Source organism: Tauraco erythrolophus, chromosome 1, assembly GCF_009769465.1.
Source record: "Tauraco erythrolophus isolate bTauEry1 chromosome 1, bTauEry1.pri, whole genome shotgun sequence".
In the NCBI taxonomy this organism is placed as follows: domain Eukaryota; kingdom Metazoa; phylum Chordata; class Aves; order Musophagiformes; family Musophagidae; genus Tauraco; species Tauraco erythrolophus.
The window spans coordinates 136,227,547-136,251,345 of record NC_141465.1 but is presented as its reverse complement, the minus strand read 5'-3'; the positions used below and the strand labels follow the sequence as shown (position 1 = coordinate 136,251,345).

General features: G+C 56.3%; 2 protein-coding genes across 3 annotated transcripts; both read right to left on the bottom strand.

Annotated features, from left to right (window-relative positions):
• Positions 1 to 2,781: 2,781 nt before the first annotated feature.
• Positions 2,782 to 7,897, bottom strand: DNAJB13 (DnaJ heat shock protein family (Hsp40) member B13). Of its 2 annotated transcripts, XM_086622391.1 has the most exons (8): positions 7,830 to 7,897; positions 7,525 to 7,628; positions 7,045 to 7,206; positions 6,383 to 6,540; positions 4,140 to 4,253; positions 3,625 to 3,738; positions 3,457 to 3,533; positions 2,782 to 2,975 (listed from the first exon to the last, which is right to left on the bottom strand). In XM_086622391.1, the coding sequence occupies exons 1-8, from the start codon at positions 7,895 to 7,897 to the stop codon at positions 2,822 to 2,824; spliced, it is 951 nt and encodes a 316-aa protein (XP_086478517.1). In that variant the 3' UTR covers positions 2,782 to 2,821. The 2 variants fall into 2 exon arrangements, with proteins under 2 accessions (XP_086478517.1, XP_086478525.1); XM_086622399.1 differs by lacking the exon at positions 7,045 to 7,206.
• Positions 7,898 to 8,149: 252 nt separating this feature from the next.
• PAAF1 (proteasomal ATPase associated factor 1) lies at positions 8,150 to 23,008 on the bottom strand. Its single transcript, XM_086622379.1, has 12 exons — positions 22,962 to 23,008; positions 22,837 to 22,877; positions 21,860 to 21,963; positions 21,380 to 21,469; positions 18,415 to 18,513; positions 17,172 to 17,322; positions 15,027 to 15,221; positions 14,576 to 14,667; positions 11,610 to 11,725; positions 9,467 to 9,549; positions 9,023 to 9,105; positions 8,150 to 8,504 (listed from the first exon to the last, which is right to left on the bottom strand). The coding sequence occupies exons 1-12, from the start codon at positions 23,006 to 23,008 to the stop codon at positions 8,427 to 8,429; spliced, it is 1,179 nt and encodes a 392-aa protein (XP_086478505.1). The 3' UTR covers positions 8,150 to 8,426.
• Positions 23,009 to 23,799: the final 791 nt, after the last annotated feature.

Here is a 23,799-nt window from a genome sequence, read left to right as displayed (position 1 = left end):
CCAGCTGTCCCGCTCTGTCAACCCTTGGGGGGTGTGGGCAGGGGGTCCCCCCCTCCCCAAGCCCCTCCGTGCAGTGGGGTGGGTGTGGGGGGTGCCTGGCCAAAACCACACCCCAGTCCCTGCAGGTGGGGACCCCAACCTGCATCCTCCCACCTCTCAGGGGGCTGTGGCACCCCCGGCGGGCACCTCCCACGCCTCTCCTCCCCCCAGGACTGGCATGAGCCCGACTTGTCACCCGCTTTCCATGGACGGGCAGAACTGGGATGCAGCCCCCCCGCCCCGAAACACCTTCGATGCACGGGATGTCTTCAGAGAAGCCTGAAGTCCCCGAGATACTGCAGCCACCACATGCAGGGGCATGGTGGGATGGCATGGGGTGCTCACCAGCCTGAGCCATCGTGTGGCACCACATCATGCACCCCAACTGGCTCAACACCTCCCTGGGGCCTGTTCTGGGCTGTCTCCTCCCGAAAATGTGGGGTTTTGGCTCCTCCTGCACCCAGCCCTTCCTCATCCCGCACCGTGGTTGGGTTCAAGCCCTCTGAGATGCCCCCAACAGCTGCTGTGAAGTTCGGTGGGGCTGGGACGGCCACCTGCGTACCCGATGTTGTCACCTTCCCCTGGACACCACCAAAGCACGGTGGCAGGTGAGCCGGGCTCCTCCCTCACCCCAAATCACAGAACGGTTTGGGCTGGAAGGGATCTTAAAGATCATCCAGTTCCAACCCCCCTGCCATGGGCAGGGACACCTTCCACTACACCAGGTTGCCAAAGCCCCATCCAACCTGGCCTTGAACACTGCCAGGGATGGGGCAACCACAGCTTCTCTGGGCAACCTGTGCCAGTGCCTCACCACCCTCAGAGGGAAAGATTTCTTCCTTAGATCCCATTGAAATCTCCCCTCTTTCAGTTTAAAGCCATTGTCCCGTGTCCTGTCACTACACACCCATGTCCAAACCCCTCTCCAGCTTTCCTGCAGCCCCTTTAGGCACTGGAAGGTGCTGGAAGGTCTCCCCAGAGCCTTCTCCTCTCCAGGCTGAACAGCCCCAACTCTCCCAGCCTGTCTCCAGAGCAGAGGTGCTCCAGCCCTCGCATCATCTCTGTGGCCTCCTCTGGCCCCGCTCCAGCAGCTCCATGTCCTTCTTGTGCTGGGGACCCCAGAGCTGAATGCAGCACTGCAGGGGGGTCTCAGGAGAGCAGAGCAGAGGGGCAGAATCCCCTCCCTCGCCCTGCTGCCCACGTTGCTTTGGATGCTCCCCCATAAAAAAAATCCCACAGCTCCAAGAGGGTCTCACACTCATGTAAATCTTTTTCACCTCATTTTCCCCCCGCATGGATTTCAGCCCCTGCAGCAGGCTGGTGGCCGGGCAGCAGCCAGATGGGCTTCACCTCCGTCTGCATCGGGACGTACGACGCGGTGACGTAGCTCCACACTGGCGGGTCGGGGTCCAGTCCCGCTGGGGCTGCAACCGTGCACTGGGAGTGCCCACCCTGGAGCACCTCGGCGTGGGACGGGGGATTTGTAGTTTTAAATATTCTGGTTTTCCCCCTGCCCTCTCCTCTCTCCCACTGCTGCATCACAGGGACCATGGCGGTGGCCCTCACCCAGCCCACGGACACGGTGACGGGACATTTCCCAGCTGGCTTGGAGGGCGCCCGGTGCCACCAGAGATGCCTACAGGACCATGACCACGGAGGAGGGTGTCCATGGGCTGTGGAAAGGTGGGTGCAGCCCCCAGAGACCCCACTGGGACGGCTGCTCCTGCCCTGTAGTCCTGACCACAACTGGTTCCCGCAGGAACATCCCGCAGCATCGCCTGCAGCGCCGTGGTGACCCACGCTGGGCTGGTGACCCACACGGTGACATCATGGACACGCGGCTCAAATCCCACCTCGCGAGCCATGAGGCCCCCAGCTCCACTGCGGAGGCACAGCCGGGGCTGTGGGTGATTTCCATCATGATGATTTCCCTGGATCACACCCCTCAAATAATGCAGGCTCACCGCCCTCCTGCAGCTCTTGGTGGGCACACAACCCCCCCTGCCACTGCACCACCAGCTTCTGCGCCACGCTCACTGCCTCCTCCTGAAGGTGAGGCACATGGATGCTGGTGGTACGGGAGCGTCGGGAGCCGTGCCCTCCTCCTGCTCAGGAACGAGGGGCCCAAGGCTTTCTCCAAGGGGTGAGCAGGGGTTTGCCACCCTTCTCCATCCTCTTCCAAAACGCAGCTGCTTCTGGGGTGGAGGCACCATCGTGGGCGCTCTGGGGTGGGACATCCTGACCCCGGCTGCTCCGGCAGGTTTGTGCCCTCGTTCCTGCGGCTCAACTCCTGGAATGTCGCGATGTTCATCACCTACGAGCAGCTGAAACGTGGCCAGGTGGCCACTGGCCAAGAGGTCCCCTCCTGAGCCCAGTGCTGCCATCGCCACCTTCCTGATGCCCAAGAGGATCATGTCTGCCAGGCCCCCACCGAGAGAGCACAGCGAGGCTTCAGGTATAAAACTTGGGGTCTGTTCTTCCAGGGTTTTGGTCTTTCCCTCCCCACCCTGCGCACAGTCACCCCCAAACCTTCGCTGTTCCCACGCACGAGCCGAGCTGGGAGCACATCAACCCCCTGGAAACTCCTCCACCACTGTGGTGCCACTGTGTGGGGCGGCAGCTACGGAGAAGAGTCTGGAAAACAAGGTGGATCCGGGTCCCCAGGAAAAACAGCTGCAAGGGTGCTGGGATTTCAGGTGCTCGGTACTGGGAACAACCTCTAGCTGGTCAGTGCTGTCTCCAGAGCTTTATTGGTGGGAGGGAGCGGGAAGGTCGTCGTCCCCTAGGAGAGGAGGGCGCTTTTCAGGAGCGTTTTCTTGTCCGGCGTGAGCTTCTTGGGAAAGCAGATGTTGAAACAGATGAGGAGGTCGCCCTTGCGCCGGGGGTCCTGCGGCAGCGGCATCCCCTCCCCCGGCACCACTTTGAAGTACTTGGGGCTGCGGAGCAAAGGGAAGGGCTGGGAGGAGCCGCAGGGTGATCCCACCTGGCACCAAGCCCCGACACCGAGCGGTGGCACTGCCACGTGCAGAGCCCCATGCGTGCTTCTGAGCAGGTTCCTCAGGTCAACGTTGCTCCTCCAGCCTCAACCAGTGCCCCCCACCCCACTCCAGCCTTCCATCCCCTCACACCAAGCCCTCTCTTTCCTCTGCTACCAGTAACATGGCCCCAGACCAGAAGAGTAGCCCACAGTGGGCATCCTCCTCCTCTAAGCTGGACCCCCCCCCATGCCCCAAAGGTGCTGGAAAAGGTTCTGAAGCCCCCCAGTAACACAGGCAACGGCGCTTGGGAAGCACCCAGCTCTTGCCAAGGAGGAACAGGCCAACGCTGAGGTTCCTCCCAAGCGCCCGTTCACCTCCTTGGCCACCAGCTCTGCAGGAAGGCCCCTGTCCAACCCCACCAGTTGCCCCCAGTGCTTACTCCACGATGTCGTTGATGGGGATGTTGAGCAGCCTCCCATCCAGTGTCCGCACCTCCACCGTGCAGCCGATCAGCGCCTGCGAGGCACGGAGCGGGACCCGGAGCGCGTTGGCAGCCCCGGAGGGCAAACGTGAGCCGGGGGCTCCGTCCCCTCGCCCAGCTCTTTACCTTTCCCAAGGGGATGGTGGCGACATAAACCAGGTTGTCGTTGGATCTTTTAAACCTCGGGTGGAGTTTCTCTTGGACAATGAAGGTGATGTCAGCTGGAATGACATTTGGGCCCTAAAATGGAGGGGAAAAAAATCAAGATACTTGGGAATGGTTTGGTGTAACACAGCTGATTTCCCGCAGGGAAAGGTCGCACAAATGCTTGTCCCTTTGTTGCTGCTTTCAGCTGCCTGGGCAGAGGGGAAAAAGATTTAATTCCTTTAAGAAAACAAAACATTTTTGATAAAAGACTCCTGCTAAGCCAAGAGAAATCGGCCTGGCTTTCAGAAAGGTGATGCCAGGAAGCAAACCCAGGCAGGAAGGGCTCCTGGGAGTGTTTCTGAGCACAGCAAGGATGAGGCACTCCGTGAGCTGTGCCACCAGCCACCCACAGCCTGCAGAAATGGGAAACCTGCCAGGAGTGCGGGGTCAATCCCGAGGAAACCTGGCCCAAAGCTTCGTGCCACGCTCAGTACCTGGTCTCCTTCCTTCGGGAAGGTGATCCTGGTGCCCTGCTTCCACCCTGGCTGCACGTCAATCGTCAGGATCTTGTCTCTGATAGTGCTTGTCTGACCGTCCTCGTTCATCACCTGGGGAGGGGGGACAAGGGGGTCAGAAGCGCTGGGTCCTGTCCGGAGCGGTGGGTCTGTGGTCAGGGGGAGCTCTGCTCTGTCATCGGAGCAGCCAGGACCAGGCGCTGGTTCCACCCGTGACGGCACTGAGGCCCCGGGCTGGATCACGACCCTGCAGTGCTGGACACAGTCCCACAGATGGGGCAGGGACCACTGGGCAGCTCTGCAGTCACCGCAGAATGGTTTGGGCTGGAAGGGACCTTCAAGGTCATCCAGTTCCAACCCCCCTCCCACGGGCAGGGACACCTTCCACTACACCAGGTTGCCCAAAGCCCCATCCAACCTGGCCTGGAACACTTCCAGGGATGGGGCAGCCACAACTTCTCTGGGAAACCTGTGCCAGTGCCTCACCACCCTCAGAGGGAAGAATTTCTTCCTTAGATCCCATAAAAATCTCCCCTCTTCCAGTTTAAAGCCATTGCCCCGTGTCCTGTCACTACATGCCCTTGTCCAAAGCCCCTCTCCAGCTTTCCTGTAGCCCCTTTAGGCACTGGGAGGTGCTGGAAGGTCTCCCCGGAGCCTTCTCTTCTCCAGGCTGAACAGCCCCACCTCTCCCAGCCTGTCTCCAGAGCAGAGGTGCTCCAGCCCTCGCATCATCTCCGTGGCCTCCTCTGGCCCCACTCCAGCAGCTCCATGTCCTTGTGTTGGGGACCCCAGAGCTGAAGGCAGCACTGCAGGGGGGTCTCAGGAGAGCAGAGCAGAGGGGCAGAATCCCCTCCCTCAACCTGCTGCCCACGCTGCTTTGGATGCAGCCCAGGACACGGTTGGCTTTCTGGGCTGCCAGCGCACCGTGCCGGCTCCTGCCCAGCTTTTCATCCACCAGGACCCCCAAGTCCTTTTCCTCAGGGCTGTCACCTCCCCAAGGAACAACACGGAGAAGTGATCTGTGACACTGAGGTGCCCGAAGAGGGAGGGTTATGACTGCTCTGCTCATCCACCCACACACAAGCTGGTGCAGAAGAGGATGAGGATGGTTTGTACTCCACAACGAGGCAGCTGTGAGTACAGATGGGATCAGATTGAACGGAAGAAACTCCAGGCTGCGACCAGGAGCGTGGGACGGTAAGAGGATCGGCACAGGTCCCAGCGAGCAGGACCACTCGGGGAAGAGCGGCTGGAGAGCTGCCTGGCGGAGAAGGACCTGGGGGTGTTGGTTGACTACCGGCTTGATATGAGCCAGCAGTGTGCCCAGGTGGCCAAAAAGGCCAATGGGATACTGGCGTGTATCAAGAATAGTGTGACCAGCAGGAGCGGGGAAGTGATCCTGCCCCTGTACTCGGCACTGGTGAGGCCGCACCTGGAATATTGTGCCCAGTTTTGGGCCCCTCGCTTTAAGAGAGATATTGAGCTCCTGGAGCAGGTCCAGAGAAGGGCGACCAAACTGGTCAAGGGGCTGGAAAATAAAACTTATGGGGAGCGGCTGAGGGAGTTGGGGCTGTTTAGCCTGGAGAAGAGGAGGCTGAGGGGAGACCTGATTACGGCCTATAAATACTTGAGAAAAGATGGTGGGGAGTTAGGGGAAGGGCTCTTTACATTAGTGATGGGTGATAGAACAAGAGGAAATGGGCATAAGCTTAGTCAGGGGAGATTCAGGTTGGATGTTAGGAAGTATTTCTTCTCTGAAAGGGTTGTCAGCCACTGGAATAGGCTGCCCAGGGAGGTGGTTGAGTCCCCATCCCTGGATGTGTTTAAGAATAGGGTGGATGAGCTACTTGAGGATATGGTTTAATGGGGATTAGGGATGGTTGGACTCGATGATCTCTAAGGTCTTTTCCAACCTAGAAATCTATGAATCTATGAAAGCGTTGGAGCCCAGGAAACACTGTGCTCCTCCTCCAAGCCCTTCCGAAATCGGCCCTTCCTTCCCCCAGCCTTGGCACCACCTCTCATGCCCAATTCCCTCTGGCAAGCCCGGAGGGTGCCGGTTCGGATTGTGCCGGCATCTCTGCCGGGTTTGGTTGGGATCCCTCCCCACAGCACAGACACAGCCCTGACACCTCCGGCTCTGCTGCCGAAACATCCCACACCTGAGGGGAGGGTCTGGCCCCCAAATTCTCCCCCCTGCCAAGCGCACCCCCTGCCCCTACCCTGCGGGAGAGCTTGATCTTCTTGGTGCAGCCATGGAAGAGGTCTTCCAGGGAGAGGTAGAGATCCCGCACCACTGGGGGGTCTTGCTTCATCGTTCCTCGTCCTCGCAGCCCTCCAAAGGGCAGGGTCAGCTCCGAGCCATCCTCGGCGAAGAATTCTGCATGAGTGAGCAGAGGAGGGGGTCACCTCGTGCCCAGCAGAGGTCGGGGGGATCCCCCAGGGTCTCCTTAGTGTAGAAGTTGAGCGCCCCAAACATGCCACCCAGAGACCTCCCACCTGCTTCTGCCTGGGACCACCTTCCCCCTCCAGCTGAACTGGTTTTCTCTGGGAGGTTTTTATCCGGCTCACCTGTTTAGGGGAGCCTTGGCACCCTGATCTCTCTTTTTGATGGGAATTCTCTGAGAAAAGGGCCAAGCAGTGGCTGGGGAGAGCTGACGGCCTGACCACGTGTCCCTCGGGCCTCTCACCCACCCTGGAGGATGACTTTCCCACCTGACTGGAGAAAGTCAGGAATTGTCTCCAAGCACTGGGAACCAGCAGCCTCAGAGGGGCCCGAGAGCAGCTGGGCAGGGAAACATCCCCATAAAGCATAAAGCTCTGAGCTGATGGCAGCCATGGCCCCACAGGGGGCCTGGGCCACCCCCAGAGCACCCCCACCTACCCGCGAAGGGGTTGTCTCCACCAAAGAACTCCTTGAAGACCTTGTGGGGGTTGTTGTGAAACACGTAGCCGGCCGTCCAGGGGTTATCGCCGTCGAACTCCAAAGGGATGCCGCCTTTGAGCCCCTCTTCTCCAAACTTGTCGTAGATGCCTTTCTTCATGGCTTAGGGAACAAGGAGGAGCTGGGAATGGCCGCACTCCCCCATGCTGGGCGCTGGAGGGGAGCCCCAGCCTGAAATCCAGGTTTTGCTTGGATGGAGGCTGGAGAGGGGGGTTCCCTGCCGCCTTGTGAACAGCAACAGGTGGGATGGAAGCAGGAGCACACACCAGCTCCCAGTGGGGCTGTGGGTCCCAGTGCTGATGCCACCTCCCCAGGCACACCAGTCACCGGGGGTCCAGCCCCCAGCACACGCCTGGCCGGGGCAGAGATGTCTCCCCCCTGCCCCTAAACCCCACGGAGCAGAACCGTCTCCCCACTTACGATCGCTGAGCACATCGTAGGCCTCTGCCAGCTGCCGGAACCTCTCCGGCGCCCATGGCTCCTTGCACTTTAAAGGATGGTTCTTCAGGGCCAGTTTCCGATAGCTGGGAGCGGGAAGGAGGGCAGAGCCCAGCCTCACCGCCCGCCCCAGGGCGCCGGGACCCCCCAACCCCGGCTGCTCCCCCCCCCGCCCCGCCCGGGCCCGCTCTCCCCCCTCAGGCCCCGCGGCGGGGGGCGAAGCGCGGGGCCGCCGCCATTCCCGCCGCCACCCCCCCGGCCCCGCGGCTCCCCCGAAGCCCCCTCACGCCTTCTTGATGTCGGCGTCGGTGGCGTCGGGCCGCAGCCCCAGCACCGCGTAGTAGTCCTGCCCCATGGCGGCCGCTTCGCGGTTGCTATGGACACCGCGCCGGAAGCGCACCCGGCACTTCCGGTACGTGCCGCGCGGGGCACTGTGGGAGCTTCTGTTCTCCCGCCGCCTCTCCTCCATCTTTTTTTTTTTTTTTTTTTAAAAAAAAAAAGGCGTTTTCTTGCCCAATTCCTTTTCCCCACAGGCGTCACATCAAAGCAGCCGCTTTATTCCAGCCCCTGCTGCGACACAGTCCCCGCCATCACCCCCCGCCCCCGATTTATCTTTCTTCCCTCCTACAAACAGCGGTTTTCCAGCGGTGAAAACAAGTGCTGCAACACCAAATCCCCTCCAAATCCTCCGAATGAAAAACGATCAAAGCTGGGTTGTGGTAAGAAATATTCCCTGTGATCAAAAACATCTTGCACAGGGCCCGGGTCGTCACCACGGCCTCAGAATTCCTCGGAAACTTCCATGTACGCATCTTCGATGCAGGAAAAGCAGCTCGGAAGAGCCATTCCGACACATTTCTCCACAATTTGGCTGATCCGAACGCTTAAAGGTCGGACAGTTGGTATCTCCTCACTATCCCATCCCTGCAGCACGTGTAAATTTGCTTCTCCCAAGCAGCCGCCTGAAAAAGGGGAGAAAAAGCAGTGTCTGAGCACAGCATTTCCCAAGGAAGGGTTAAAATTCTCCGAGCTCCGCTTTCCGGAAAAAAGGGAGGAGGGAAGTACATCCCAAACAGCATTAGGAGGTTTTTAAAGGACAGCTGGAGGCTTCGGCAGGAGCTGGGAAGGGTTCTCCTGCAAGATCCCAAAGGGAAAATGACTTTCACCCCAGTGACCTTCCCAGCACAATTAATCCACAATTCCCTACAGAAACACGGCTCTGCCGGAGCTGCTCCGACATCCCAGCACCTCCGCTGCGCTCCTGCAGGACAGAGATAACGCCACTGGATACCGCGGAGGATTTGTTTATGCAAAATAAGATTATTCAGGTAGAGAGGAAGGAAAAAAAAAAAGCTTGGAAGTCACCTGTGTGAAGGAACATGTCGTGCAGGCTGTCAAATCCCAAGATAAAGGCAGCTCCTGCTGCCTGGCATCGCCTGCCCTTACACCTTTATCCTGGGTGCCACACCACATTCCTCACCTTGTACACCGGGTCGCAGTCGGCTTCGGTGAGATCCAGGATGTAATCGAGGTCCTGCTGAACGATGAAGCAGGTTCCGTCACCTGCACGAGCAGAGGAGACACCAAGCAAGGAGGGAACATTGATCAACAAGTCTGAATTACTGATAGGTCCATCAGAAACGCTTGATCACAGGGCATGGAGCCCCCAGGAAGAGGGAAAAGTGCTGTGGGGATATCAGAGAGATGGGAAAAGACTCTAATCATGGAGTGGCAAATTAGACAACCTATTTTGGAGGAGCACAGGGAAAAAAAAATGACAAGGTAAAAAGCAACTATGTAATACAGCTCCTGCTCCATCCCCTTTTTGCCACGGACACTGCCCAGCCAGCGCTCACACGTAAGAGGGCGAGAGTCAGAGAGCACAAAACTCCTCGATTCGATTATCCGATTTCTACTGAGTTACCTTGACTGGCAACAAATCCATCCCGGTACGGGAGCAGCGAAAGCACCGGTGCTCCTGATCTATGGATAACCTGGATTGGAGCACTAGAAAAGGGAGCAGAAACAAGGGGACAAGATTATGGTCTGTAGTCGAGAGCCCATTCCAGCGTGCAAACACTGAAAGAACCACCATAGAATCACAGAATGGTTTGGGTTGGAAGGGACCTCACAGACCATCCAGTTCCAACTCCCTGCCATGGGCAGGGACACCCTCCACTACACCAGGTTGCTCAAAGCCCCATCCAACCTGGCCTTGAACACTTCCAGGGATGGGGCAGCCACAGCTTCTCTGGGCAACCTGTCCCAGTGCCTCCCCACCCTCAGAGGGAACAATTTCTTCCTTGGATCCCAACGGAAATCTCCCCTCTTTCAGTTCAAAGCCATTGCCCCGTGTCCTGTCACTACACACCCTTGTCCAAAGGCCCTCTATAGCTTTCTTGTAGGCCCCCTTTTAAGTACTGGAAGGTGCTGGAAGGTCTCCCCGGAGCCTTCTCTTCTCCAGGCTGAACAGCCCCAACTCTCCCAGCCTGTCTCCAGAGCAGAGGTGCTCCAGCCCTCGCATCATCTCTGTGGCCTCCTCTGGCCCCGCTCCAGCAGCTCCATGTCCTTCTTGTGCTGAGGACCCCAGAGCTGAAGGCAGCACTGCAGGGGGGTCTCAGGAGAGCAGAGCAGAGGGGCAGAATCCCCTCCCTCGCCCTGCTGCCCACGCTGCTCTGGATGCAGCCCAGGACACGGTTGGCTTTCTGGGCTGCCAGCGCACGGTGCCGGCTCATGGTGAGCTTCTCATCCACCAGCACTTCCAAGTCCTTCTCCCCAGGGCTGCTCTCAATCCATTCTCCACCCAGCCTGTACTTGTGCTTGGGATTGCCCTGACCCACGTGCAGGACCTTGCCCTTGGCCTTGTTGAACTCCATGAGGTTCTCACAGGCCCACCCCTCCAGCCTGTCCAGGTCCCTCTGGATGGCATCCCTTCCCTCCAGCGTGTCCACCACACCACACAGTTGGTGTCATCAGCAAACGTGCTGAGGGTGCACTCAATCCCACTGTCTATAGCACCAACAAAGATGTTAAACAGCACTGGTCCCAGTACTGACCCCTGAGGAACACCACTCGTCACTGGCCTCCACTTGGACATGGAGCCGTTGACCACAACTGCGTCAGCACGACCATCCAGCCAATACATGAGGTTGTGGATAAAAATACATGAGAAGAACATAGAGGACATGGGGACTTGATCAGTGATTAGCAAAGAGTCTCTGTCCTCTAGAAGCAGATGGAAGTCAGCACTGGCTCTCCTGCAGATGTTGCCAAAGGATAGCAATGGGAGTAGCTAGCAGGTGAACATCAGCACGTCTTCATGGATCACAGACAGGGATTATCCTCACTAAGGCACAGACAAAACACTGGAGCTCATCCAGCATGAAAGACTCTTCAGACTTGGGTGCTGAGCTCTCCAGCCCCCACCTGAACGCACCACCTGGACGCCTCCCTGCTCAGAGCTCACCTTCGAGCCACCTCAGAGCAGCTCCTGCCCTCAGTGACAGCTCAGTTCCACTGGAATAAGGATCAGGGTAAACACTGGGATCCTACACAGGCACTTGAGTCTCACCGGTGAACGAGACAAAGGGGCTGTGCTTTTGGGGGAGGAACACTGCTAAGTCTACCTACATACATACGTATGTAGATTACACACAATCACACAGATATCGACATATAACGTGGTACACACAGTGCATGGACAGACTTTTACACATATGTGTTAAAAAAGCAATAATCTGCATGGTGAGGCAATGCCAAGAGCACCCGTGGTCACACATCAAGACCAAAAAGCTTTTCAGTGACAAGGAATCTGCGCAGAGCCTGTAGTCAGGCCTGTCAGCAGGCACTTTATGAACAGCCCATCAGATCACCAACCAGAGCAGAAATATCCTCTCCAGTGCTCCCCAAGAGAAAGAAATGGTTGGAGGAGGCTCAGAAGCTCACGGTGCCAAGGCTTGGGCTGTACCCACCCTTTGGAAGGGGTGCCAGCACCCTCAACCTGGCTCTCTTTCCCAGCCAAGAAACTAGTTGTTGTTGCAACACCCGCACCCCAGGCACTCACTCACTTGGTGTTTCTCACGTCCAGCTGATAGATGTTCCCATCCTGCGTCCCTGCTAGGATGTAGGTGCTCGAGAGGAACGCGCAGCAGTTGAACGCATCGGATCCCGCGAAGAGGAACACCTGAGAACACAGGAACACGTGTCGGACACTTGCAGCTGAGGACGTGGGACACCCAGGAGAAGGAAGCTATAACTGATTTAGAGGTCAGGGCAGTGGCTTCCATGAGTCACGGCACAAACTGGCAAACCCCGGGCCAGGTTACCAGCCCCTCGGCTCTGCTCCACAACGAGCACAACCGTGCTCCAGGATCGGTTCTGCCACGTCTGCAGAGACAGTGCCGTCAGGAAATGCTGCTGGATCTCCTTTGGAGAAAGGATGTGTCACACGGTGAAAAGCAAACCGACACTGAGCTCAGACTAATCTTCAGGCACCCACGGAGCAGCAAGACCGGATCTGCACAGCAGCCTGGCCAAACCACAGCAGGTTGGCCGAGACCTCTCCTTCCTCCCAGAGCTGCACTCATCGTCACAGAGGCTGCGAGTTTTTTCTAGGTGAGCCTTTGCCATCTCACAGACCAGCCTCCATGAGCCTTTCTGTTCCACCCAAAATCTCCTCTCCACAAATACGACAAGCAGCTCAATCTGCTCCATCATCAGGAGCACCTGCCCGTGCTGGTTTGGGCTGGGATTTCAATTTTTCACAGTGGCTGGTATGGGGCTAGAGTTTGGATTTGTGCTGAAAACAGTGTCGATAATACCGAGATATTTTCATTTTCACTACTGCTGAGCAGCGCTCACACAGTGTCAAGGACTTTTCTACTTCTCACCCCACCAGCCAGTAGGCTGGGGGTGCACAAGAAGTTGGGAGAGATACAGCTGGGACAGCTGACCCCAACTGACCAAAGGGATATCCCAGATCACATCAAGTCATGCTCTGCATATAAAGCTGAGGGAAGAGGAAGGACGGGGGTGATGTTCAGAGCGATGGCGTTTGTCTTCCCAAGTCACCGTTACGCATGATGGAGCCCTGCTCTCCTGGAGCTGGCTGGACACCTGCCTGCCCACGGGAAGGAGTGAAGGAATTCCTTGTTTTGCTTTGCTTGCGCAGCTTTTGCTTTCCCTATTAAACTGTCTTTATCTCAACCCAGGAGTTTTCTCACTTTCACCCTTCCAATTCTCTCCCCCATGTCACTCCGAGGAGAGAAAGCGAGCGGCTGGGTGGTGCTCAGTTGCCAGCTGGGGTTAAACCCCAACAGCCCTTTTTGGCACCCAACGTGGGGCTCAAAGGGTTTGAGATAACAGCAAATTTGATGGGAATGTGCCACATCGAATGTACAGCTGTTGTTGCTGTTTAGCTGTTCATGGGCAGCTCCTGCTCTTGCCATGGGCCTGCCTGCCTTCCCGTAAATTAGACCCGAGTGCTCGTTAGTGGCTGCTTTCTGATTTCGCTGATGACTGCACTGCTCATCATCTTACTCTGCTGTGCCTGGGAACATTTTGATAACAGCCATGGCCATGTGCCTGGGCTGGCACACGGCCAGGGCACGGCTGCTGGAACTCCAGTGTGAACTCGAGTCGAAGGGACTGTGACCTGTGGATGAGTCCACGTGGGAGCAGGACACCCCGAAGGGTCTGTGGCTGTGGGTAAGTCCACGCCAGAGCAGGTACATCTTGAAGAGTCTGTGGCCATGGTTATGTCTGTGCCACAGCAGGTGTACCTCTGACGGGATTGTGGCCCAAGGATAAGTCCACGCTGGAGAAGGCACACCTCAAAGCATCTGTGGGGGTGGAGAAGTCCATGCTGCAGCAGGTACACCTTGAAGCATCAGTGGCTGTGCACGAGGTCATGCTGGAGCACCTCAAAGCTTGTGGCCACGGATAAGCCCACGACAGAGCCCTGGAAGAGCTGCAGCCATGGGTAAGGCCATGCTGGAGCAGGTTTACTCCTGAAGGGACTGTGGTTGTGGGTAACGCCACGCTGGAGCAGGTGGCATTGTGGCCCATGGAGAAGGCCACGCTGGAACGGATGCACCTCAAAGCAGCTGTGGATAAGTCTACACCACAGCAGGTACACCCCTAAAGAGACTGTGGCTCGTAGATAAGGCTCCACTTGGAGCAGGTACACCCCTGTGGGACTGCAGCCTGCGGATAAGCCCAAGCCGAGCAGGGGCAAGGGGAGGAGTTCATTGCAATGACAAACCCTGTGAGCTGGCCCAAAGGGACCAGGGGTGGAGGTTGCAATGGATATACCTCTAAATCATTGTAACCTGGGATGTGAGTTGCATGTTATAGAAAGCCCAGGATGGTCGTGATAAGATCTTCAGTACCTGAGATCTACCAACTCCATTTCCCTTTGCTAAGAGGAGGGAGATGGACTGGTGACCACTTGAGGTCCCCCTTCACACGCTGCTCACAACATCTGCCAGAACAAACAGCAACTTCCCACCTTGGCTGGATGGAACAGCCTGCAGTTCCTGCCTTCACAATGACATCTACTGGTCACTCCTTAAATAGTCTTCCCCAAACCTGCGTCAAACTCGAGAGCAACTGATACTCCTCAAACCCCTCCACACAAGTCTAGCCAGCAGAAAGGAGAGAAAGCATCTCTTTATTGGACCAGTTTCCAGTCTTTCCTCCACAGAATACGTGCAGAGGAGAACACTGCAGCGCAGGATCTCAGCCAAGGGCAGGCAGATCAGCCCTCCTCTGCCTCCAGCCTGGTTCTGTCCCTTTCCGTGCCACAAGGCTTACCTCACCAGGGAGAGGAACAGGATTACTGCAAACCAGTTGGCCCACCTAGGTTAGTGTCACCCTGGCTCAGTTCCTCAGCCACATGAGCAGCAGCTTAGCGACTGAGGAGCTGCTGCAGCAGCAACAGAAACGAAGGCAGTGATGCCTCAGGGCCCATTTTATAGCAGCACCTCGGAGCACTCTCTCAGGTAAGCGCTTCTGGCCGTCTCAGACTCCTTACCGGCTGCCTGCTCTGCAGTCCCACTCCTTGAAGCTTCTTGTCTTCTCGAGCCAGCAGCAGGATTTTCCCTTCTGTCCCAATCTCACGTTCACCTGACAAAAGGACGACAGTTAACTCCAGCAGTGGGTACGCAACAAGTCTTGATGGGACCAAAACCTGACAGTTTGGACCACCCCTGCAAACCCATAACAGAACTCCTCCACACCCTCAGACACCAGATGCCACAAGGCTGGCCAGTAACCAAAGAGACCCCAGTATTAACCACTTAAACTGCTTGATAAGGCTCCACTCCTCTGCAGGGCTGGAGTGCTCTATTCTGGTGACCCTCGTGCCCTTCCCCAGGCGGTACGAGGGCACACGGCAGCACGCCACATGCTCAGGATTACTGGTGACAAACCTACACAGTTTGGGGCAGGGGAACGAAGATGAATTTTAAGAGTGAGATCCTTACTAGGAGCTTTTTCCGGCGTGCCCAGGTTCAGCGAGTTGTCAGCAGTGCCCACAGCAATGCCGTTGACAGGAGAGCCGCAGTCGGCCACGACGCCCAGACAGGCAGATTTGCCACAGTCCCAGAGACGGGCAGTGCCATCTCTGGAGCAAGAAAGGACATTTCTGCCCCGATCCACAATGGCAGTGTCCAAAATACCTGTGTCAAAGCAGAGGCCGCGTTCAAACAGAGGGCACAGGAGGCAGGGAGATAAAGCACTCCATTTCCTACGGCCAACTTGACCACGAGCCCCAGGCCACTATCCCCAGAGCGCCACCAGTCCCACGCAGCCCATTGGTGTGGGGTGCAATGTGGGGCAGGGAGCCACGGCACCTGGGAAGAGGTGTATGTGGAAGGACGACGCTCCCAGCAAACCACATGCCAGAGTGGGAGCCACCACCCAGCACCAAGGTGAGATATCAGCAATAAAACGACTGGTGACACCTCACCTCCCACTGAGCTGATACCGTAGCTGCTGCTGAGTTTCCACTTCCACCATTAACCTCTAACTGGGGCAGAAAAGAGCCTGGCCCAGCGCTCTTATCCCCAAAGTTGTGTGGGGCAAGCAGCACACGCATCATGCAGCCACAGCACCAGCACAAGAGCAGCCTTTGCGGGTGCTAACATCTCCCAAACACCTCATTTCACTGTGGGATGTGGAGTCTAGATCTGACAACTGACACAGTGGTTTTTTGCAAGGGAACAGCCAGATGGTTAGAAGATTTCACGGACACTTTCTCTGCACAAGCAGGCATTAAACGTGGCAAGCCGAAATGACAAGCCAAGCCGAGCAAACCGATTGCAGCAGTGTGAGCTGGAGTTAGAAGCAGGGAATAAAGTCAACTTCAGGAGCCAGCCAGCGTCGTTCTGGCCAAGGTTCTGTTCCACCACCTGCCACGTTCTGTTTACTGGGCAAAGTATTTTCAACCCACACAAACAGATCCCATGAGAACAACGGCAAGTTTGGTGCAAGACACATTTTTGAGTTAAGTTTTGGGCAGCCAGCCACAGGGCTTATTAATCTTTCCAATAAAGCTTTGCACCTCGTGAGACAGGGAAAACGGGAGCCTCTCCAGAGCAGTTAGTTGCTCAGGGAGGAGATCACCTGGGGCGGTGTTCTGGGCATCTGATGCCATATCCACAACTGACTTGGACTTGCTCGTGACCACCCGGGCGTTCAAGCTGGCATTCCTTAGGAAGCAACCACCGTGGCAAGACAGCACGACCAGCCACTGTGCTCTGGGCCAGGTGCAAACAGGAGTAAAATGGCAGCCTGCTTGAGTCCTACGTATAAACCCACACTGCTTCTGAACGAGGGGTCCTGGAAACCAAATCTTCTTTCCAGAAAACAACAGAGGCTCTTCTCTGTAGTCCTCCTCTGGGACTAAGTGTCAGCTGGAGGAGTTTGTGGTGTGAACCCTGAACACAAGGAACAGCACTCAAGTCACCACATAAGGTGGCCAGTGCATCCTCTCCGTGAAGACACAAGGAGGGTGAAGAGTTTACTCTCGTTTTCAGCAGCAAGACCATGAGCAGGGGCAGAGCTCAACACCTGCCCTGGGTACAAGGGTGAACAAGCTTATTCCAGTCCTTAAGGAAGAATCACTCAAGCATCCTTGCAGCTTCTCTCACAGTGCCTCACTCTCTTGCAACAGCCCGTGTCCTCGAGGCAGGTAACCACCTGCCTGAGTTCTGCAAGTCCGTAATAAATTGCCACATGCTTTTCTGGGTAAGAAAAAAAAAAACAAACAGAAGAGGCTGTGGAGCAACTGCAGGTGAGCAGGGCGATGCGGGTGCAAGCAGGAGGCATGCCCAGCGCAGTGCAGGCAGCAAGGCTACCGAATGCAAGCCAGAGCTCTGGGGAGCTGGGACTGCCCTGGAGGAGCAGAATGCCTTCTGCCTCCACCTCTGGCACTCCCCAACAGGCTCATCGGCTGCATTTTTACCTTAATTCATGATGAAAACGCAGGTCAGCGAGAAAAACCATTGCAGCTGTCTAATACTGCAACTACTGATCTTTTTACTCCAGTTTTGGGAGCTTGAAAAAAAGAGACTCTGGATATCTAATACAAATGCATCCAAGCATTTTAAAGGCTAAGCACTCTGTACCTCCTTTGTGACCTTTAAAGGTTACCACGCAGCTGGCATCTTCTGCTGACCAGATCTTTAGCTGGGCATCCATTCCCCCACTCAGAACCACGAGGCCCGATGGGAAAAACCTGCAACAATTCACATCATACACATGGCCTTCCAACAGTCTCTGGAAAAACAAAGAACTCCATGCTAGTTCCATTGTTATCACCCTCATGCCAAGCAGTTTTTGAGCTATGACACTGGAAAATTGGAGTGTTCCCATGCGGGCAGAGGATGAAGCTCAAATCCTCTGGGATTGTGGTCCTGGAATGGACTTGTCTGAATTGGAGGCAGTCAAAGAATGAGCAGGTGCTACACTTTGGGCCTCCCTCTGCTAATTATCTGCAAAAGATACTACTTTTATTTCTAATAACAGGTTAAATGCCTCTATCCTCTGCCCAACAAGCAGCTGACAGGTCAAGCTCCACAAGAAACACTTTAACTGGGAAAGCTGCAAGCCATGATGGGGTTAATCCACCATGGGCAGGAGTCTTTTTTCCCCTCACTTCTTTCAGCGGTGAGGAAATTCAGTGCTTGTACCAGGCAGGTTGGGAGCTGCCAGTGACCTTCTGCACTCCAGCTGTCATTCCCAACTACCCATTCTCTTTTTCAAACTGGGACTTGTCTCCAGATTGCTGAGCATCATTTCCCTAGGGAGAATTCCTGCTTTCCAACAGATTTGGAAAGATTTTCCGGGGTGATCTTATTGCAGCCTTCCAGTACTTAAAGGGGGCCTACAGGAAAGCTGAAGAGGGACTTTTTACAAGGGCGTGTAGTGACAGGACAAGGGGCAATGGATTTAAACTGAAAGAGGGGAGATTTAGGTCGGAACTAAAAAAGAAATTCTTCCCTCTGAGGGTGCTGAGGCACTGGCACAGGTTGCCCAGAGAAGCTGTGGCTGCCCCATCCCTGGCAGTGTTCCAGGCCAGGCTGGATGAGGCTTTGGTCAACCTGGTGTAGTGGACGGTGTCCCTGCCCATGGCAGGGGGGCTGGATGGAACTGGATGGTCTTTGAGGTTCCTTTCAACCCAAACCATTCTGTGACTCTATGATTTGCCTTAAAACCTCCGAGATGGCAAATTCCAATTAGCTTTTCAATCAAAAGCCAGACTCCTGCCTGTCCTAGACCACGGCATGCGGACAGCCTGATCGAATTCACAGACAAATGACTCCGATAACGTCACAGACAACACAGAACATCAAAGCCAGACGCTCTTACTCTGATTTCTCCGTTTGCAGCCTGCCAGATTTTCATGGTCCCATCTGTGCTGGCAGACACGCCGAGCCCTCCACCACTGGAGATATCGAGACAGGTAATCTGCAGGAGGGTGAAAACACCAAGCATTAGCTTTACATGACCTTGTGTATAGGTATTTCTGCTCCAGAGCCTAGCCCTGTACTGGTGGAGACCTGCCAAGAACAAAATCCAGCACTATTATCTTCCCGAGACACACTGCTAGGCTCATTTAAAACACTAAAAGAGTTTCCATGTGCTCAACAGTTTCAGCCTGATAACACTGTCTTCTAAATTGAACAGCCTTATGCAAGGACTTCACAGGCTGCTCTCCTCAACCTCTCAGTCAGTTTTATGAGACACTAATTAAGCCTCTAAGTAATCAGCCTGATCCTGAGCATCAGGCTTTTTTCTGGAAGACGAAGGCAGCGCAAAAAGGAGTTGTCCTCAACTGAACTGTTCACAGATCGCTGCATTCTCCCTTCGAGAGCGAGCTGGTGACTCGGGCTGTCCCACAGCCAGGGCTCAGGTGAGCTGGGTGACTGGAACCTGGCACGGAGCACCCAGATTTCTTGTCATTGCCACCAGATTCGACAGAGAAATTGTTATTCTCTGCCTGTGGCTCTGCAGAGCAGGGAGAAAAAGAAATGCTGAGTCAGAAGTCTGCACAGACAGCAGCTGCGTTTCAGGTGTACCCCAGGTGAAGTAGAAATCCAGATTTCCCAACACAAGAAGGACATGGAGCTGCTGGAGCAGGTCCAGAGGAGGCCACCAAAATGATCTGAGGGCTGGAGCACCTCTGCTCTGGAGACAGGCTGGGAGAGTTGGGGCTGTTCAGCCTGGAGAAGAGAAGGCTCTGGGGAGACCTTCCAGCACCTTCCAGTGCCTAAAGGGGCTACAGGAAAGCTGGAGAGGGGCTTTGGACAAGGGTGTGTAGTGACAGGACACGGGGCAATGGCTTTAAACTGAAAGAGGGGAGATTTCGATGGGATCTGAGGAAGAAATTCTTCCCTCTGAGGGTGGTGAGGCACTGGCACAGGTTGCCCAGAGAAGCTGTGGCTGCCCCATCCCTGGCAGTGTTCCAGGCCAGGTTGGATGGGGCTTTGGGCAACCTGGTGTAGTGGAAGGTGTCCCTGCCCATGGCAGGGGGGTTGGAACTAGATGATCTGGAAGGTCCCTTCCAACTCTAACCATTCCACAATTCTATGATTCGACCCAGGCTTCAGATTAAATGCTTTTCTGAACAATTAACTCTTCTCAAACAGAGCTGGGTTCTGTCGATCCTCTCGCACGTGCTCAGCCTTAGCCAGCAGCCGGCCTGAAGAGACAGTTGGATTTTCTACCATGTTCACCGGGAAGCCCAAAGATACGGGTAGATTGAGAGACTCTGCCAAGAAAGATGACAGCTACAGGCCTGAGATTTAAGGATGATGCCCTTAAGCAGACAAAGTACGTTACAGATGTGCATCTGTTTCCAGATGTTCCAGACGGTGTCCTATGGCATCCTATTGCTGCACACACATCAGCCAGGGCTTGTGAGGGCACAACATGCCACACTTCAGTCGTAAGTTCAACTATCCAAGCAAGAGTCAGACCAAACTGCCCTCCTGTAGCTCAAATCACAGCTAACTTTAAGAGGGTGCCGCATCAACACTCCACCTCCACTTAAAAAAAAATAATAATTGGGAATGAAAACAGGAATGAGAAGATTTAACTAAGAGCACGAGGTGCTGGTTTAGCCATTACGACAGCCATTAAGTGCGTTTACTTACACACTGGTAATGTGAGAAAGACACTGGTAGCATGAGTGGCATTTCACATAACAAAATCTGTGGTGATTTGCTCCCTAGTTGAAAAAAAAAGCCTGTGAAGGTCATTGGAGCAGGAAGGAAAAGCCTCCCTGACGTCTGACATATCCCCAGACTTCCAGAAGGGATACGTAAAGAGGCAAGGCCAAGCATGAGTGCTCAGTAGAGGCAGCAGGTAGAAAGGCTCACTGGAGCCCAGTTCACACCAGCTTTAAGCTCATCTACATGCTAATAGATGTTGCTTCAGCGGAGAGATCAGGAGAGACATGCAGCTGTAACCCCTCACACCCCTTTGACAGCAGCCTAAGCACTTAGCCTGCATTCCCATTGGGATGTGCTTGGAATGTTGATTCCATTTATCACACAGCAGGGCAGCTGGGGACTCTGAAGTAGCAGAGCTCCAAGCAGTGATCCACCTCAAGCTCCATCCCTCAGCAGAGCCCCACTTCCTCTTAAAACGGCTGCAGAGATGCAGAACTGCCTTTATTCCACCTAGAATACTGCATTCAGCTCTGGGGTCCCCAGCACAAGAAGGACATGGAGCTGCTGGAGCAGGTCCAGAGGAGGACAAGGAGATGATCCGAGGGCTGGAGCACCTCTGCTCTGGAGACAGGCTGAGAGAGTTGGGGCTGTTCAGCCTGGAGAAGAGAAGGCTCCGGGGAGACCTTCCAGCACCTTCCAGTGCCTAAAGGGGCTACAGGAAAGCTGGAGAGGGGCTTTGGACAAGGGTGGGGAGTGACAGGACACGGGGCAATGGCTTTAAACTGAAAGAGGGGAGATTTCGATGGGATCTAAGGAAGAAATTCTTCCCTCTGAGGGTGGTGAGGCACTGGCACAGGTTTCCCAGAGAAGCTGTGGCTGCCCCATCCCTGGAAGTGTCCGAGGCCAGGTTGGATGAGGCTTTGAGCAACCTGGTGTAGTGGAAGGTGTCCCTTCTCATGGCAGGGCGGTTGGAACTGGATGATCTTTGAGGTCCGTTTCAACCCAAACCATTCCTTGATTCCATGATACGTTTTATTACCCAGCTCACACACAGTCATGCCACAGGCCACCCCTCAGAAGCGGCATGCAACGGTGGGACACGTTGTGAAAGCTCATGGCCACTTCCAGCTATTTCCCACTCACCTCACAAGGCTACTTACACTTTTCTGATGAATTCTACAGAAAGTTGTGTACGGTGCCAGGAACTTTGTGGACACATTTTCGTGAGGACAAGAAACGAGAATACTTTTCTAGAGGAATAAAGAGAGGAAAAAACCAATTAGAAGTGCTGTTAGTCCTACTGCCAAGGCAGAACCACTAGCTGGACCTGGCTGTCTTCTCTCGCAGCCTGAAGACTGACGGAAGGTGCAGCATTGGGTTTGTCTCCTTACATGTCCTCAAAACGCAGGTCCTGGGCAGCAAGTGATGGCCGTTACGACCAGGCCAGCTGTGACACAACTCCAGCCTGACCATGGGATGGTACAGACCAGATCCAGGGAACTGCACAGGCAGTGGGCACAAGACAGCTGGTTAGGACCATGCAGGAGACAGCTCTGAGTTACCATTTTGACTGGCACAAGTGTCACCCCTTCACCCGTGGGAGATGGTTACCGCTCCCCGCTCCCCCCGAGCCCTGGCACCTTGGTGACTGCCCCAACCACGAAGCCCTCGGAGGCAGCGATGTCAGGGACACCCTCGGTGCTGAGCCCACGGCGGGTCAGGCTGCCGTACAGGGTTGGCTTCCCTGCAGGGAGGAAGAGCAGCCTTCAGCTCAGACACCCCTCAGCTCACCCCCCCCTAAACCACAGGGCACCCCACAACCCCTCTCACTCCTCTGAGCCCACAGGGCCCTCTCAACCTCTCCCACCCCTCCTAAAGCACAGGACACCCTCGAACCTCCCTCACCCCCTCCTAAACCACAGGGCAGCCCCAATCACCATCACCCCTCCTAACCCATCGTCTCACACAACTGCCCTCACTCTCTTCTAACCCACAGGGCAGCCCCAACCAACCTCATCTCCTTCTAAACCACAACGACCCTGACATCCCTCATCCCTCCTAAAGCACAGGGCATCTCCCAACCTCCCTCATCGTCTCCTAAGGAGGGGGCTGGAGCACCTCTGCTCTGGAGACAGGCTGGGAGAGTTGGGGCTGTTCAGCCTGGAGAAGAGAAGGCTCCGGGGAGACCTTCCAGCACCTTCCAGTGCCTAAAGGGGCTACAGGAAAGCTGGAGAGAGGGTTTCTCAAGGACATGTAGTGATAGGACACGGGACAATGGCTTTAAACTGGAAGAGGGGAGATTTCGATGGGATCTAAGGAAGAAATTCTTCCCTCTGAGGGTGGTGAGGCACTGGCACAGGTTGCCCAGAGAAGCTGTGGCTGCCCCATCCCTGGAAGTGTTCCAGGCCAGGTTGGATGAGGCTTTGGGCAACCTGGTGTAGTGGAGGGTGTCCCTGCCCATGGCAGGGGGGTTGGAACTGGATGGTCTTTGAGGTCCCTTCCAACCCAAACCATTCCATGATTCTATGGCTCTAACCTCCAGAGCACCCTGACAACCCCCCTCACCTCTCCGCACCCCGAGTCCCCCCGCCACCCCCTCAGGCCCCTCCGCACTCACCGGGGCTCCGGCAGCTCAGCCAGGCCTCGCCCTCGTCCCTCCTGCAGAGACAAAGAGCGGCGGTGAGCGCAGGCCGAGGACGGCAGGAGGGAGCCGCGGAAAAGGCCTGGGGGGGCCGCGCTCACCTCAGCGCCTGGTCCCAGTCGCTCTGGATCCGCAGCGTCGCCGCCATCTTGCCGGGGCACCTGCGCACCCCCTCGCGCACCCCTTCTTCCCGGCAGCCCCCGCGCGCCGCTAATGGAGGGCGCCCACCAATAAGAAAGCGCGCCCGCCAATGAGAGAGCGCTCCAGCCAATGAGAGAGCCCGCCAGCCACCTAGCCCCGCCCCGGCAGTGCCTGACCCGACGGCAGCCTTAAAGGGGCCGCGCTGCGCTGCCGGGCAGGTACGGGGGGATGGGGTCGGGCACCGGAGGGAATGGAGGGTGCTGATGAAATCACGAGGGAGGTGCTGAGCACCCATGGGAGGGGCATGGGGGGTGCTGGGCGTCCATGGGGGAGTGGGCAGGTAGGGACCGGGGAGGGTGCTGGGCACCCACGTGTGGGGGGGAGGGGCGTGGGGGAGGTGCTGGGCAGCCCTGGGTGGGGGCAGGAGTTGGTGGGGGTAGGATGCATGGGGGAGGTGCTCTGAGCACCCCTGGGTGGGGGTAAGGTGCGGGGGGGGAGCTGGGCACCCCTGGGTGGGGGTAAGGTGTGTGGAGGGGGCTGGGCACCCATGGGTGGGGGTGAGGGGCATGTGGGGTGCTGGGCACCCAGGGGTGGGAGTGAGGTGCATGTGGGGTGCTGGGCACCCCTGGGTGGGGGTGAGGTGCGTGGGGAGGGCTGGGCACCCCTGGGTGGGGCTAAGGTGCGTGGAGGGGGCTGAGCACCCATGGGTGGGGGTAAGGTGCGTGGAGGGGGCTGAGCACCCATGGGTGGGGGTAAGGTGCGTGGGGGGCTGGGCACCCATGGGTTGGGGTAAGGTGC